The 18,661-nt window shown below is 40.0% G+C and overlaps 1 protein-coding gene across 1 annotated transcript; it reads right to left on the reverse strand.

The window, feature by feature from the left end:
- Positions 1-825: 825 nt before the first annotated feature.
- On the reverse strand, positions 826-14,244 carry LOC112054949 (chondroitin sulfate synthase 2). Its single transcript, XM_052885309.1, has 13 exons — positions 13,779-14,244; positions 12,997-13,347; positions 12,151-12,302; positions 10,608-10,751; positions 9,880-10,031; positions 9,204-9,309; positions 8,485-8,667; positions 7,541-7,771; positions 7,139-7,328; positions 6,757-6,950; positions 5,682-6,005; positions 4,880-5,063; positions 826-3,171 (listed from the first exon to the last, which is right to left on the reverse strand). The coding sequence occupies exons 1-13, from the start codon at positions 14,041-14,043 to the stop codon at positions 2,873-2,875; spliced, it is 2,775 nt and encodes a 924-aa protein (XP_052741269.1). The 5' UTR covers positions 14,044-14,244; the 3' UTR covers positions 826-2,872.
- Positions 14,245-18,661: the final 4,417 nt, after the last annotated feature.

The raw sequence follows: 18,661 nt of genomic DNA on the forward strand, positions 1-18,661 counted from the left end.
CCAAAGTAGGTAAATGATAAAGAATGCTTCAAACTAAGGAAACTAGTGTGAAGAAGCAGTTTTTTAATAATTTATTGTTTTGAATTCAATTTAGAATTCAAAACAATTCAAAATTGAATTCAAAACAATAAATTATTAAAAAACTGCTTCTTCACACTGGCTTCCTTAGTTTGAAGCATTCTTTATCATCATCGCGTATATAGCGGGTGGGCCGTGCCCACCCTAGGATTCTGGGCTACCAATATGAAATTCTATTATGATACCAATGGCCTGGCTCCCAACATCAAGTCTCTTACTTGATGTTGGGGGCCACCGGGCCAGGCCCACCCTAGGAAATAATTCAAGATACGGCAATGATTATTGATGATAATCATGTATTACGGTAGCAGCTAAGACGCCTCAATGACGTAGTGAAAACAATAACGTCTTCGTGACCATGCTGACATTGTTTATAGATATTAAAACACATTTATGTATTTGTGTGTTGGACAGTTCCTAAAAAGTGTCGTAATATTATGTTCGTGACATTTCTATAAAATTTCTTTAGTCTATAGATATTGCTTACAATCATGGAAAGATTGGTAAACTGGTAACATTAACAAATAGTTGTCATTGCGGCATTGACCTTTAGCGTCACAGAATATCAATATTATGCGATAGGACCATTGTGTAAGATTCACATGTGGTTGTACTGCTCTCCTCTATGGTAGGACCTATATGTATGATCCTTGATTTATTTTACAAAAGAAGTGCAAAACTGCAAAGCTATGGCTTGCAATGGGGTCAACATTGGGACATGTACTTTTACATAAATAAAAAGAAAACTTAAAAAAAATATGTATTTATTTTAATAATACTTTTCGATTGTATAAGGCACATAATTATACATATAGCTAGGCAAATTCGTTCGTAAAACTCCTTATGGCCCGCGCGGGCCGGGAGGGTCGTAGCGATGCCCCGCGCGCATGACTTCATATCCGCGCAACCTTTCCCCCCGTCGGCCGCATATCATGGAAGTGTCATCAACGAACTTGCCAAGCTATAGACAGATAGTTTAATTTGACGCAACTCGACAACTGGTAACTTTTTTAAATTATTATTAACAGTTTATATTTGCAGCATGGAGATGTAGCAACAAAGGTATAAAATATGCGCGTAAGACAGAATAGAGGCTGCAGAAACCTTTAATGAGACAATTGTTCTAAAGACAGATAAAGAACCTGCAAAATAGCTAGGAAATCTCATTCACTCAGTCATCACTCTACAACTTAAAATAATTTTAAATAAAGTTTTCATCAAATTCCCTAATATTAATAATACCTATATACTATAGACTTCTAGACAAAATTTAGGACATAACAATCAAGATGCATAAAGAAATCTAGTTTATTAGGTTTCATTTCAAGATTAAACCACCAATACATTTGACTAAATGCAGCAACTAATACATTTATTACCAAATTTTGTAAACTACATTTGCTATGTTGGTCACTTTCTTAAAATTATAAAATATACAAAGTCATAAAGAACTATAGATATATTTTAAATAACTAAAGATGCCTGTTGCCACAACACTGAGATAAAAATAGTAAACAGAATGGTACTTTTCCAACTTCCTTAAATATAAGCTATATTACACTAACATAGCCACAACTTTTATTTCGAATCAAGCTATTACGAGTATGTATACTACTAGTTCATCTGTATATGTATTAATTTCATAATACTTAGCTAGTTATCAGCCAAGATTTAACGCCAAGCGATTTAGCGTTCCGGTACGATGCTACATAGAAACCGTCAGAGTTATGGGTATAATACACACAGATAGCAGTCAAGGGATAACTTGTCATTAATTTTTTTTGACGTGACAACGTCTTAAAATTCGATGGAGCCGGCTGCACACTCGAAAAAGATGACGTCATGCGTCGTTCCTCGCTCTAGGGTTGCCAACTTTTTTACAAGAAATAAAGTATATTCTGGTCTATGAAGATTATTAAATAGTATTTTAGAAAAACGAACATTTTGTTTTGAAAAATGCAACCATTCCCTCAGTATTTTCTTATGACGTTGTCACGTTCAACTATCGTCAGTAAACCGACTTTGCAGACAACCGATTTTTTAGTTGTTCCTGCAATCTGTCGTGAGATTTTCAGCTATATTTTAAGTATTTACAATAAGGCTTGTTAGGTGCAATATCCAGCGTTTTTTTCCAAATATATAGTATCTATTTCATGACATCCTGTGGTGCCACAAATCGCTTAAGCCTTCTTAGGTTCCTTGGTTGATTTGGACGTTTCCGAATAAGCTTTTGGTATGTTTTCATTGAATTTGCAACTTCTGTCTTTACAGTTTTTCTGTCTTTAATTTTTAGTAAAATGCAAGCAATCACTTTTAAAATACCAAGGAGCATTGGTAATCATACGAAGCATTGTATTGGAACCATTGCAGAATTTCTAAATACGAGTTTGATGCTGAACCCAAAAGTTGCACTCCGTACATCCATACCGGTTTAATTATTACCAAGTCAGTAAATACAAAATCTTCCCAATGACAGTTATATAGTTTGGCAAGTTCTTTTTTTTTCTTTACAAGTTAGCCCTTGACTATAATCTCACCTGATGGTAAATGATGATACAATCTAAGATGGAAACGGGCTAATCTCTTAGGAGGAGGATGAAAATTCACACTCGTTTCGGTTTCTACACGACATCGTACGGGGACGCTAATTCGCTTGGCGGTACATCTTTGTCGGTAGGTGAAACCCGCCACCCCCCCTCCTCGCGCGCAACATCGTGAGCGTTACGAAGTTTCCAAGCTATAGTAGTATACATAGAATCACATTTTATTTCTAACACTACCGGTCACAGTTATATCACGAGACATCAGCTTGCGTTTGTAGAAGGAGTTTGGCTAGAGCGTGCCTCGCTCCAAGTTGGAGGTCTGGGAAGCCCCGGTCGCGCTCCCTGCGGAGGCATGCTGCTTGTGCTTCTATCGCCGGGTCTGTTGTGTTCTGAGGGGGTGGCACAGGGTTGCAGGGGGTGCACGGCGCATCCCTTGGCGGTAGGAGGAAAGCTGGTTCAGGAGCACGGATACAACGCAGAGGGGATGCGGCTAGTACATCCGCTGCCTCCACGTCTCTGCCTCCGCCGTTTGTGCGCCAGGATTCTAAGCCTGCAATAGGTAATTAATTTCGTATAGTGCATGGAATCATCATTATCAACCCATATTCGGCTCACTGCTGAGCTCGAGTTTCTTCTCAAAAGGAGAGGGGTTAGGTCAATAGTCCACCACGCTGGCCCAATGCGGATTGTCAGACTTCACACACGCAGAGAATTCTGAAAATTCTCTGGTATGCAGGTTCCCTCACGATGTTTTTCCTTCAGTTTCGAATAAGGGTCCGGAATATATCGATATTCAATTCATAATTAAAGAAAATTTCATTTAAAAATTACGTATTTAATAAATTTTTCCAAACGTCAAAAACGTACATTTTGTGACGTCATGATGTTACTTGATGTCACTAAAGGAATGAACGTCAAACTAAATTATTAACTAAAATTTTTGTAAAACATCGCTTTTCGTTTGGCTAAGGTTTAGTGTTAACGTGTCGTAATAAAACAGTTAAAATGGCCCACAGCGTTTCGTATTATTAAAAAAATATTTAAAACTGTCCATTCTTAATCAATATATAAAACAGTGAAATAAATTAACGGAAACACTCAGCTGCAAAAACTGAAGGCAATCGATTTCTTTCTTAATACCTTTTTGTGAGCCTGCAAAATTAAGAGAACCTGTAGTCAGGATCTCGTTTGTGAAATGAGAATGGCGAGGTTGCATGTATTTTGGGACTAGCAGATAGAAGTTGCGTACATAATGGAAACCCATAAATAGTTGTTAATCGTGATTAAACTAAGAGAAAAGCAAACGGTAACCAAACTTGAAAAGCTGGGAGAAAAGAGATATAACTTAAAATTAGAAGGTACCGTATCTATGCATACGAATAAATGTGAATTTTATACTGAAAAACACCGCCAAATCCGCCGCCAATCACCGCCAATCACAGTAAAAAACATTTATTATTATACTGTGACTGCGTGAATGCTTTATAAATACTACAAGGCGTTTCGGTCTCAGGCAACAAGTAGAACAATTTTACTATGCTAAGTATAGAAGTAATCTTGATTGCCGTTCTGTAAAATTTCAATATTTTTGAAGTGATACTTCTTTAGGCGCATGAGGGTAAAATTTTTACAGATGTAACGTCACGCCGGTATGCAACGGAATGTCGAAAAAGAGAGAGAGAGCGATCGAGACCGATTGAGAGAGAGAGTAAGACAGGGCGAACGTAGCATGAAGCAACTAGCCGTGGAGTGAGAGTAGGGAGCAAGCAAGTGAGAAAAAGTGAGACAGAGCGAACGTCGTATCAATCACAGTGCTATGGAGTGAGAGGTGGGAGAGAGCTATAATGAGAAAGATTGAACGAGAGAGAGAAATCGCGCAATGTAAATATTAAAGAAATAAATTGAAAAAATTTAATTTATAATTTACATTAATTTTCAACACTTTTTATATTTTAATGACAATTAAATTCCTAACCTATTTTCCTTTTTCCCTTCTTCATCTAAAGTTTTAGATTTGTATAAATATAAACAAGATTTATAAATTAGTTCGCCAAAGAAGTTTCACTTCTGGCATGTGTGCGCACGCATACTTTTTACAAGCATCTTATAAAATAATAGTTTTAATTAATACAAATGTACGAGTGTACGACACTTTTGAGAGTGACTCCCACTTTCGCCAACCTCCTTTAGTAGTTTATACCAATTTGTCTGATCCCTGTCAAATCGGCTGTATCAACAAGACTGTTTACTCAAGTTACCTGCGACATAATCCTGCCGATAGAAGGATATGACGAGCGGCGCGGCGAGCGTGGGGAAGCGGCCCGTGTTCTGCGTGGGCTTGGCGCCCGCCGCGTCGACAAATAGCGGGTTCGCGAACTGGGCGTACCGCGCGAACGGTAGCGGCAGGAACCACTGCTCGCCGCGTATTGTGTTCATGCGCACCTATTGACAACAAATAAAAAAATTGGACTTGTAGATTAAAGAAATAAAAAAAGAAAAGTTTAGTACACACAAAGGAAAGAGAAAAAATTTAATAACTATAAATTAAAAACAATAATTAAAATACATTACAACTAGCATGATGTGATCCTAAAAGGGTCTCAGCATATTCTTATGTCCGTGGGGGCACCGCGCTGATCCTCAGTGGAGCCATTAAAGTGTTAGTAAAAGATGACATATCTCGAGACGAGAGTAAGATAAATGTCGATCAATAGCGGCAGAATCGAAAATATTCTCTCTATCGCTGCTTTGGGACGAAAGAGAGAAAATAAAGTTTTTTTTTCGAGTAGCGATTTCAATAAGTCGCGGTGCATGTGCACAATTAAGTTAGCCTATGTAGAGTACTGGTCATCTCAAAAGCAAACTGAGGGCTGTTTCATCACATTCTGAGTGAAGTGTTGTGTTGTGAGTGAAGCAAAGTGATTTTGTCACTTTCTTACTGTATGTCAAATGACAACCTGTCCAACTCATCGAACATTCAATTTATTTTTGAGGAAGCAATAGGCAAGCTAGTTATCTATATTATTTCTCAAACGATTCAAATAAAAAAAATAAACTCACTCTATTGAGGAAGTCCTCAGTAAACTCCATATATGGAAGGGAGAGTAATAACAACGCGTCACGCTGTAACTTCGGCAAAGCAGTACTCAAAGCTGAGCGAGCCGCGTGCTTCTGTATCTCCGTGTCACTCCATATACGGCCTTCTCCCCAAGGCACGGCCACATCTGGCGCCTCCAGGATATCTATCTGCGAGTTGCGGAACTTCTCCGTGAAGTTCTTCACTGTGTTACGCATTATTTGCAGCGTCGAGTTATCCGTTTTGCGTATCGCTAGCACTGTTGTGTTGTCCGCATTCTTCGGCCACTCGATTCTTGGGACTATCACCTGATGACAATTCATATTTAGAATTTAAATTCAAGTGATTTTTTGGTGTAGTGGAATAGCAAATCGTCTGAAAATCATGTAATGTATTTGATTCATCATCATTATTAACAATCCATATTTGGCTCACGATTGAGTACGAAACAAGTTTTAATAAGAGAACTTAATCTTGTGTGCCAAAGAAGTCTAAGATGGAAGAGAGCATAAGGAAGAGTTACATGTTTTACTCATTGTGATATTTTGTGGTAGAGGAACACCTCAAGCAGGTGCCAGACCTTGTGACCTTGGGAGTAAGTAAATTGAAAGGATCCTTTCAGAATTCATAAACAAAGGTGAGTGCTCCATGCCCACACTAAACAATAATTACCTACAACACAAAACATTATTGCACAAAATCACTAACGCGACTGGCAGCGTGACGGTGTCTACGCTGCCTCACAAACTGAGCTCAAGTCATCAAATACCCACTTATTTATACCACTATACTTGTAACACCATACGCCTAATGGTTTCTACACGGCATCGTACCGGAGCGCTAACTCGCTTGGCGGTACGTCTTTTGCCGTCTTTGTCATTTAGGTGGTAACTAACTACGGCCGCTGCCTTCAACCAGACTAGACCTAAGCGAATTTAGAATTAAAAAAAAAAATGTAGCAGCAGCGTGACGCGCGCGCTCTCCGTCACGTCGCGCGGGGCCAGGCGGGGGCTCGCTGTGCCGTCACCGTCAGCCTGACACACAAACGTGACGCCTCACCACAATGAGCGCGGTGTTGGTGTCCTTCTGCAGGCACACGGTGTGGTATCTGTGCAGGAAGTCGGTCGCCAGCGACGCGTGCTCGGCGGGCAGCGGCAGCAGCAGCGTGACGCGCGCGCTCTCCGTCACGTCGCGCGGGGCCAGGCGGGGGCTCGCTGTGCCGTCACCGTCAGCCTGACACACAAGCGTGACGCCTCACCACAATGAGCGCGGTGTTGGTGTCCTTCTGCAGGCACACGGTGTGGTATCTGTGCAGGAAGTCGGCCGCCAGCGACGCGTGCTCGGCGGGCAGCGGCAGCAGCAGCGTGACGCGCGCGCTCTCCGTCACGTCGCGCGGGGCCAGGCGGGGGCTCGCTGTGCCGTCACCGTCAGCCTGACACACAAGCGTGACGCCTCACCACAATGAGCGCGGTGTTGGTGTCCTTCTGCAGGCACACGGTGTGGTATCTGTGCAGGAAGTCGGCCGCCAGCGACGCGTGCTCGGCGGGCAGCGGCAGCAGCAGCGTGACGCGCGCGCTCTCCGTCACGTCGCGCGGGGCCAGGCGGGGGCTCGCTGTGCCGTCACCGTCAGCCTGACACACAAGCGTGACGCCTCACCACAATGAGCGCGGTGTTGGTGTCCTTCTGCAGGCACACGGTGTGGTATCTGTGCAGGAAGTCGGCCGCCAGCGACGCGTGCTCGGCGGGCAGCGGCAGCAGCAGCGTGACGCGCGCGCTCTCCGTCACGTCGCGCGGGGCCAGGCGGGGGCTCGCTGTGCCGTCACCGTCAGCCTGACACACAAGCGTGACGCCTCACCACAATGAGCGCGGTGTTGGTGTCCTTCTGCAGGCACACGGTGTGGTATCTGTGCAGGAAGTCGGCCGCCAGCGACGCGTGCTCGGCGGGCAGCGGCAGCAGCAGCGTGACGCGCGCGCTCTCCGTCACGTAGCGTGCCGGCGCCAAGCGTGCTGCGCCCAACGCGCGCGCTGCTTCCACCTGCACCAGTGCCCCGCGGGGGTTCGCTGTGCCATCGGCCTGGCAAATAAAAAAGGCAAAATGTATATTTTTTTTCATGAATGATAGACAGTAGCAGAGCAGTAATGCGTTACGCGGTTAAGTTGAAGCGTGCGTTCTTAGAATATGCCTATTCACTGTTGCCGTCTACGATTAATTCGAATCGACTGTACTCTCTGGATCAGGTATCCAGTAGTAGATGGTCGTAGGTACGCAGAAGACTGACGTGTAATGTGGGCGTGGTCTATGAGATGTCACTCTCTCACAAATATAGTCACAGATCAAGCGGCTGAAACTTCAGTACAAAGTTTTTTGGACTTGAGAGATTATGCATGTATTGGTTGCGAACATAAATTGGTAGGTACAGAAATCAGACAGTAGACATAGTCATTTGGTCGAGTGGTGTAAATGGTCGAGTTGTGTATATCTAAGATACGTTAAAAAAATTAAGAGTTCGAGCCCGGGTAACGATACCAGAAAAAAAAATTCTTTTTTTTTGTTTTTCTAAATTTTTTGAAACTAAACTATTTTATGTGTTTCATCAAACCTCGATGAAAAAAAAAAAATCCATTTAAAATTGCCGCTGTTCTAGTTCCAAAATATTCCGTTTGCGGAACTAGTAGCGCTGCTATGTCCAATGTCGCTTTCGTGTATGTACCTTCACTTCTTCTTCTTGGAGTAATAATATATTCTTTGGTCACAGATACAAAACTCTTACAAATATAGTCAGTCACCTGTCGCGTAGGCAGTCGCAGCAGGAGCCTGTACCGCAGCGCGACGGGCGGCTCCCAGCACCACGCGCCCTCTTCCAGCGAGATATCTTCGGGCGATATCTTGCTGACTGCATCAGTCTCCTGTGCGTCAGCCACGGCGCTCCATCTATTTGCTGCCCAGGCACGAGCTTCTTCCAGTATCAACTAAATATAACCAAACATTAATTATATGTCAAATATTACTAGTGTAGAAAATAGTAGTCTGACGTCGCTAGATATGGTGTTAACATTATTATAACGCTAGGTGGCGCGACTTGTTTCCGTAAAGTGTAGGGAGTAAGAGAGGGGTAGCTATCGGGCGGGAACGACTGGCTATATAAGGTGCTCGCCGTACGGTCGGCTTCAGTATTCTCGTGGCGTTCAAGCCGTCCACATTTATTGTTGTGTAGTTCTTTATGGGTTACTTGGGATAGGCGGGGAGAATAGCTTGAGCAGTGAATGGTGAATGTTGGCATATCGGAAGGGATCCCCTAAACCTGCATCCGGAGTCACAAGCCTGAGGGACTGCTCAAGGTATTCTCTTCCATTCTAGGGTCTTGTTTTACTTACAGTTCAAATAATTGTTGATTAAGTTGTCCTGACAAATAAATTGTCTTTGTTCGACATTTTGTAATCAATTTCTGAGTCTGCTAAAAATAGTACCTTAGGTGTATGATTATGATTATAACTCTGTAACTCACATGCACAGCCTCTTTGTAAGCGCTAGTGAGCGGCGCCACCACGCGGTGGTCGTCCGGCATGAAGGCGTGCGTGGTGTTGAACCGCGTCCAGCGCAAGTGGTCGAACCTGTCATGGGACAAAGTGGATATTTTAATAGAAGAAGGCTAAATTTGGAGCTTTCTTTTATTCTAAGTGAGTGTAAGTAGTAAGTAAGTAAGTGAGAAAGAGTTTTTTTTAATATTTTGTTTGTTTGGTTAAACACACTAATCTCAGGAACAAGTGGTTCAAATTGAAAATTTCTTTTTGTGTTGTCCATTTATCGAGGAAGGCTCAGTAGCGAGGTATCATGCTGTGAGACTCAACTGCCACGCGGATGAACTGCGACTATTGGCTTGTAAGCCTCAGACCAATTATAGAAGGTCCTGTATCGCACTCATAGTCTCAAAACAAATTGTCTGTCATTTTCTGAGGAAAACGAGCTTAGATTTGGTATGTATCTTATACAGAACTTGAAGTTTTTGTACGTTTTTTACACCCTAACAACTTCACAAAAAGGTATTTTTACGGAGCACTTTAACCGACGAACACGATTACAACGATCGATTCAATAGAGACAGCTTTCATAATGGCATTAGATCGTCGATCATATACTTTGACAAAATAGTTGGTCTGAGTTGTAAGCTGATGATGTTTTACCTTGTAGGCGGTCTGGGCGTGGCGAGCCCGGCGTCCTCCCGCAGCGCGGCGGGCCACGACGCGTTGCGGTATCCGCGCGGGTGGTGTCGCGAGCTCCACGCAGCCTGCCCTCTCTCGCGCGCTATGCTTAATTGAGCACGTTCTAGATACACCTGGGATACATTTTTTTTTTAAAGAATATTTGCCATATATCCCTCCAACTTGTCGGGAAAGACTGTGCTAGGAGTGGGTACGACAATAGACCAACGGGGCGGGCATTGAACCACCACCTCTCGGTGATGAGTCCAACCGCTCCTACCGTTGAGCTATTGAGGCTTTATATTGTATAAATTTTAGTAATTCAATTGCTATTAAATATGTATAAAGCACTTTTTTTGACCAAGTCTCAGAAGACTTTTGTCATCAGACACTGAGGAATTTCGGACAAAAAGATATCGTGAAGTTTTCCGAATACCTCGTTAATCTGCAAAATCCAATTAGAAATGAGGAGATCCGCAAAAGAACCGAAGTCACTGACATAGCTCAACGAGTCGCAAAGTGGTGATGAACACGTGATGGCACATAGTTCGAAATGTGCTGGTATGGTGTCCACGCACTAATTACACACCAGGTAGACTGACGATATCAAGCGAGTCGCAGAGTTTCGCTGGATGCAGGCGGCTCAAGATCGTAAAGTTTGGAAGGTGATGATGATGACGATGATGGTGATGATACCATAATATGCTCACCCGTGAGATGTACGCCAGTAGCTGGTGGAAGTGGCTCGGCTCGATGGCAGGCTGCACCACCACAGCGTCAGCCAGCGCCGGCGACAGGATCCCGCCCACGCCGTTGCCTGCCGTGTTCACGTGCACCGACATATAGCTCTCTCCCTGCACAATAGGGATGATGACAGTTTTTTAATTTGTATAAAAGAAAGAGTAATAGTAAAGCAATACTGTAGAAATAACAGGGTATCTGCAATCACTACTTACAGAGTTACAGGGACTTAGAGGGTCATATATTTGCGCTGCCACAGATAGCTAAAAATGCTCCATACTAAATAGCAAAAAAGAATGACAATTTGTAAGAACATTATATTGTATGGGCTTTCAAACAAAATCTATATATATAAAAATGAATTGCTGTTCGTTAGTCTCGCTAAAACTCGAGAACGGCTGAACGGATTTATCTTATCTTGGTCTTCAAATGTTCGTGGAGGTATAGGGAAGGTTTAAAAGGTGAGAAAAATTAGAATAATTGTCGGGAAAACCATAAAAACAACCCTTTTCTATTTCCCATACAAACGTTTAAGAGTCAAGGGGTAGGGTATGGTAGAAGTAGAGTAGTGTAGAGTAGGGATAGGGAAGAAGTGCACATAAGTCAAAGCGAAGCTTGACCGGGTCCACTAGTTACAAATAAATGTTTGCAGGATATGTTATTTAGTTAGTAGTAGTTAGCCCTTGACTACAATCTCACTTGATGGTAAGTGCAATCTAAGATGGAAGCAGGCTAACTTGGATTGGGATGCAAATCCACACCACTTTCGTCTTCCACGTGACATTGTACCGGAATGCTTAATCACTTGGAGGTATGTCTGTTTGCATAAGGACATCACCAACTTCTTAACTTGATGAGGATATCTTTGCCTAACCTAAGACCACATGATTCCAAAGTTGAATAATATGCTAACCACTGGACTATAAAGGCAGTTCAACCTTGTTGTACTAAGTAATGTTTTGTGTACTGATAATGATAATAATTGTACTATTTTGTAATGTTTTATGATATGAAGGCATGTGATAAAAGTTAATGTTAATTACTAGACATCTATTACTTTTGTTTTCAACACACATTCAGACAATTCTTGCAGATTTTATGTAGATAGTTTGGTGTTTAAGCATTAGAATTTGTATAAAATTAATTTAAATTTATATGAATGGTGTTGATAACTCAAATTTGTCAATCAGCAAATTAATATCCAGATTATACTGTGATACCTAATTACTTATGTACCTATAACTTATATACATAATTTATTAAGTATCTTAATAGATTATGCTTTCTAAGGCATGCAGCAATCAAATTCCTTTTACAAACAATGGGAAATTACCTATCTGATCTAAATCACAATTTTTCCTGCATTTCCAAGTGGTTATTTTACTGATTTGTTTTTTTTTCAGAATAGCTGTTAGCATCACTTGATAGACAGGTGGCAGGCCTCTAGATGTACAATAATCAGTAATTTCCTTTAAATAATTAAACATAGGTTGTGTAAAAAAAGCTTCTTACCTGTACTTGACTGACACAGGACAAATGGGCAGCGTGAAGCACACACCGGCCAAGATTCTCATGATGGTGAGGAGAGTACGAGTTTCGTACACACCAGTCCAGTTCACTGTGTATAGCCCTCAGCACTGAGTTTGACAGTAGTATACCACCCTCTGTGAAAAATGTTGTGAAACTGAAATCTCTCAAGTCAAAGTGATTTTATTTTTTTTTGGAGTATACTCCTTAAGAATCGACTTTTCATTAGCCGGCACGAAAAAAATATGGGCAGTAAAATTCGATGAACTAATGACAGTGCAACGTTTTTTGTGCGCAACCTATTCTGCACACCTTTATCTGTGTGCACTCGCCAACAGCGTGCACATATGCGTGCAGGTGTACATCAATTTTATTTAACATTAGCAGACAACCAATGTTTATTTTAAGCTCATTAAAATTGGTTTAGCCATTCCAGAGATAAACCTAGATAAACAGACAGACACAAACTTAAAAGTGTGTTTGTATTTTAGTGTCATGTAAGTAACTAAATGCACTAGAGAAAAGAGAAAAAGATTTATCAATGAGAACTGTGACTATTTTTTTTGTCTTAAAAATCAAAGATTTCCTAGATTTATCATCATCATGATCATATCAGCCGATGGACATCCGTTGCTGGACAAAGCATCCATCCTGAGCCATCTGTATCCATCGAATCTCTACGACTTGCTGTGGGATCAACCAAAACTGTGCTTTGTAGTGTGAGGTCTCCATTCCAGCAAGTTGGGACGTCAATGTTCATCAGCTCTTTGTACAATGTGCCCCGCCCAATGCCACTTCTTAGATTAGTATGACTTACAAAAAAAAAATTACCCAGTGTGCAGTACTGTGTATCATCATCAGCTACAGTGCCCATGTAGATGTCTTGACTGACGCTCAATTTAGAGACCAACTCTTGCAAGCGACGGGAGTTCACAAAGGACATATCCGACACAAGAAAGAAAAAATCATACTCCTCCAAGTAATTGTCAGCTAAATATTTGAGTGCATGGAATGGTTTGAGCATTTCCCTCGTGTCTGTGAAACCAACAACATTGGCTCGGCCAGGGGCTTCTTGTAGGGCACTAGCGGTGATAAAGAAACGTAACGCGGGTTGTAAGCGGGCTGCTGTTCTATTAAGTGCCGCTGCTCGAGTTTCAAGCACTTCCTCTGAACTGAGAACACCTGTAAAATAATTATTTGGGAGATTCAAAACTAGTTTTCATACATACTTAGAGTATACAAGTTCTATTTCATGTTTAAAATCAGATAATCAATTTAAGTTTAATATTCTTAAATATGCTATGTTAGTTACAATAGGTACCTATAGATTTTGCCAGTTACTGGTAATTGTGACTGTAAGCCTCTCTACAGTTGTAGAAGGTACAGTGTTTGCCAGTTGTTACTAGTAATTGTGACTGTAAACATTCTACGGTTTCAAAAGGAATAGCTTTTGCCAGTTGTTGCTGTTGATTCCAACTATAAACAGCTCTTCTAGAGTCTAGAGATGTTTAGTAATATCTCTCGATACCTACAAAAGTATCTATCTATCCAGTAACAACTTGTAGTATTGTTAATTGTTACATTATACAAGTCATTCACGTTGAAGTACTCGCCTGTAAGAAGTCCGCTGCGCATTCCAAGCTCAGTACTGTAATACCGCGGCCTTTGGACACTTCGGCCGGGCTGACTCCTGGACCCGAGCGGTCGTTCTTCACGTTGAGGCTCATATTCGTCTGGAGCTGCCAATGTGACCGCGTCACAAGCCACCACGTCCTCGTCGAAGGGTACCGTCGCCAGTGCAAGCCATAGCCCTACCCCCAAACCCACCAGGAAGTAGGAATTATGTTTCACTTGCGACACCACGTATCGCGACAACATTCTCACAACTTAACCGACTAATTTAAACCTATCACATTAACATGTCCACACGATCAGATTACGCTTGTATTGTTGATAAGTATTTATGTAGATTTAGAGATAAGTGTAAATAACTGATTAAAAATGATCACAAAATATTCGTGGAAGTTGTTTTGGGACGCGAAATTAAGCGGGAGCGAGACCGAGACATGGAAACAAGGGAGACAGCGATAGCACGAGATTGACGTTGACAATTGCCATAAAGTTAACTTAGTTGTCACTTTGACAGCTTGACAGATGTCTAAACTAAGTGACAATTAGTGTCAAATTCCTAGGAACTAATCTCAGAATACAGATTACAAAGTGGTATTCTTGTATCCTATAATCTATTATAATTTTACAAGAAATTCGACACGACACGAATAAGCTATTTAATTATTACAAAATACTTATCACAACCATTGTCAGTATTATTTTGTCGATACGAAAACCTATTAGAGCTTGTATGATAAAATAAATACTTTCTGTATTTATTTTATCATGCCGGTCATCGTCTTAATATCTGATAGTGGTTATCAATATTAAATGACTATAAGATGGTCATTAAAGCATATATCATTGGAGCAGCGTGGTGGGTCAGAACTTTATATCACCTCTCCTTTAAAGAGGAAGACCAGGTTCTATGGACTTGTTACTCGGTTGAAGCATCAAAATTGAGTTCATCGGGTTGGGTCCTCGGCAATCCCAACAGGTCGCTGGAAAATAGCGGACGTAGCATCCGCCCCCCTGTGGAGTGTCTCAACCATAGAATTAATAGTACAAGAAGGGCTGTAAAATAACGAAGTCAGGACGAAAAATAAAATGTTCTATGTGTGTAATGTGGTCAGTAATTGGACTTACTTCGACAATTTCAAAAACAGTTAAACATCTCGTAACGTAATTTATAATTATTATAAAAATAATATTTTTCACTACTCTTGCTCAAAAACACTGTCATATTACTACTCCACAGCGGGGCTTACAGAAAAGTAACGTCTAGCGAGGCAGGTCCTATACAATAATTGGTCTGAGGTTACGAGCCAAGTACTACTACTATAAAACGGAGGAGGTTTTATTCGAAAATAGAATCATTATAGGTAAGGCCCTGATTGTTTTGAAAAATAAATAATAAATGAAATGGAGCGTACTTGTCTGTGGAATGCGTTAATTTTTCCATTTAATTTTTATTGAGTTGCGAATAGAGCGAGATTTGAAGACATGGGACATCCTGTACGGTGTACAGGATGTCAAATAACACGTAAGTACGTAAATAACACGATAATAAAACACAGAATGTAATAGTTTTGCTATTACAGACAAACACTTCAATTTTATTAATAGCGATAATAGAATTTGTTATTCACATGATACGTAAATAACACAATAATAAAACGAAGCGTGTGAGGTAAACGTGGGAGATAATAGTTTAAAAAACTCCTTTCGTAAGTGAATCCATTCGTTGTTGTTTTCTCCACTTTACCTAGGTAGGTATTTAAGTAAATGCGTCTCGACTTTGATGGTAACAGATTGAAAATTTCATCCATCTCCTTTCGATTCCACAGACAAGAACGCTGCATTTCATTCTAATATAAAGTTTTTTATTTATTTTTCAAAACAATCAGGGCCTTACCTATAATGATTCTATTTTAGAATAAAACCTCCTCCGTTTCATTAGGCTAGTACTCGTAGCAGACAAGAATAAAAAAAAACAAAATTACTTTAGCCACTAGAGGCTGAAATGCTTGTTTAGCCCCGCTGTGTAGTGGTAATATGACAGTGTTTTTGAGCAAGAGTAGTGAAAAGGATATTGTTTGTCCCAAAAAACTCATGTTTATCATAAGATTTGTGAAAAAAATAACTTCACGTGGACGAAGTCGCAGGCGTCCGCTATGTAATATGTATATAAACAATTAATGAAACACTACACAATTATGTAGTATTACAATTACGAGTATTTAAACAACAACTATTTTAATATTTCCATAAACATTATAAATTATATTATTTATATTTTCTAATAATATACTTATTTATTGAATTAATATGTACTTTAAAACTATCTAATAATATTTTTGAACATTACAAACCAGAAAGCTAGTCATACATACTACTTTTACATATTTTACTCGAACTCTATCGATAACTTTCACTATCGATTGTGTCAATCACATCTCTACAAAGTAAAAATTCACGTATTTAATATTTTTTCTATTGGTATTCCTATGTATTTACACCACTGATTTAGTAAAATGCACTAAATTTTCCTACTAATCAGTATGCAAACCTTTTATAATAACTCTAAAAAACGCACCTATAGAGCAAAACATTTCAAATTACTTTCAGGTGAAAAGTAGATTTTTGGGGGTTTTCTCTTTCGATGATCTACATCCAGGCACTGCACAATGTACCACTTTAGTTGTTCTAACAAATAAACATTACTTTACAGTTCTAACATGAAAACTGGATAAAAAATAGCTGTATTTAAATTTACTCTTACTGATAAGGCCTCGGGGTGTTTGACTGTTGTCTTGTTGTCTATTTCCCTCTAACATACGGTTGTCATTACGTTCTCTTTCGCATCACCGACCTTTAGGTACTTGTACCGACTCGTAAATCTATGGTCTCAACTGTCAAGCTCTTTCACTTCGATCTGCAGCAGGACATAGGCCTTTTTCTACCAAACTTCCATAGTTTGGAATCCAAACATCACAATCATGAGCCGCCTGCAGCTAGCGAATACCCTGCGACTCGCTCGACTCGATGTCGTCCACCTAGTGAGGCGTCGAACAACCACTGCACTTTCTAGTGCGGGGTCGCCATTCCAGCATCTTTTGACCTCAATACTCATCGACTCTTTGAACTTGTGCCCGCCCATCGACACTTCTGTATTATTTAATAAGTAAAAAACATAAAATCCTAATTTGTCCTGAGCTGGGAAAAGAACCCAGAACCACACTGTTGCGAACTACCAACTACGCCAGAAATGGCGTCAAAAGTGTTTTCAAAAATTGGCGAGTTTTCATTTGTCGTCTATACAGTACAATACTCTCGTCGCGCGTCATGAGGAGTACAATTAATATGTTCGAAGAATTTATATAATAGCATGTTACGTTGTAGGTAATTGATAAGATAAGTTATAATAATAAATAGATGATCTAACCGCAACGCGACGTGAGATGCGATCCTCTGTGATCTTCCTTAACAAGGGAAATGCCGATAGAGAAAAACAATGATTCTTACGTTATTGTTGTATACGATACAATTAAATATTATTTACCTGTTACTAACTTTTAAAACAATCTGTTTGACCAGAACGGCTTAACCGATTTTGATGGGCTTTTTCTGAAAGATAGAGGAGTTTATTGACAGGTTATTTTACACGGGCGTCCGCTAGAGTTTTATATAACCCGAATACCTTAAAAAAATGGTCTCAAAAGGACGAAAGAAGAAAATATTTCAGATAAAGTGGCCAAGGTAGAGCCGTGGTTCCTAGATGCGCATCCCATCGTATTCTATTCAGTAAGCGTTTATCAAAAGTAGGTACCTAAGGCACAAAGTTGTATACCATTACCAATTTCCGCTTGCCTTAGAATGATCATAATATTATTAGTGTTGTTCGTTGTTCTGGAAAATTACTTACCAAGTACCAATCAACAAACTTAGCGGTTAGGGCAAACACCAAATAAAAAATAAGCTTTTGTTATTCTTCACATAACTTACGAGTTAGTACTACAATTATGTACCTATTTCGTTTATTAGGGTTCCGTACTTCCGTGAAAAATTCACAGAAGTCGCATATATAGGTACCTATGTATAATAAAATTACAAGAAAAATTACCTTTAAGAGCCATTATAGGTACCTAGTGATTACTATTTCTACAGAGCATAATACACGAATAACTTTAAAAACGTACTTTTTTAAAGCAGGAAAATTTCATACTATTTCCATTGTTAATCAATTAGATAAAGTTACAGGCAAGTAACATAACTCTCGTAATCTCATAATATATATAGATAGCTGCAAAGTGGCAAAAGAAAAAATATCTCATCTACGTATCATCAGGTAGGTTTTCAAAAAATATTGTGGATGTGGCAGCACCAGATAACTCTGTAGATAAGTCCTATTTAAATCTACGGAACCCTACACTATATCATCATTCATCAAGATGTGATGGAATCACGATAATTTACATAAGAGGATAACATTTTATAATGAAAAGAGACTCTTTTTAAAATGTTAAAATTAATAATTTAAACGTTAAAGTATTAAAAAGGTATCATTTAATGATTCTCTCATATAGCGAACGCCTGCGATTTCATCTGTGTGGAAATCCTTTTAGAACTTTTAGTGAGAAAATTCCACTATTTGTTAATTCATTATCCGCTCTCGATAAATGCCACGGGAAGAAAAATTGGAATCTGTAGTTCCTCAGATTTTCAGCGAAATTCAGTTTTTTTACAAATCCCGCGGGATCCATAGATTTTTTCGGGACAAAAAGTAGCCTATATGTTGCTTAATAACCTCCTCTACCCTATAGTGAAATTTCCATTAAAATTGGTACAGCCTTTCTAAAGATTAGCCCGGACAAATAGACAGATA

Source organism: Bicyclus anynana, chromosome 2 (assembly GCF_947172395.1).
Source record: "Bicyclus anynana chromosome 2, ilBicAnyn1.1, whole genome shotgun sequence".
NCBI lineage: Eukaryota > Metazoa > Arthropoda > Insecta > Lepidoptera > Nymphalidae > Bicyclus > Bicyclus anynana.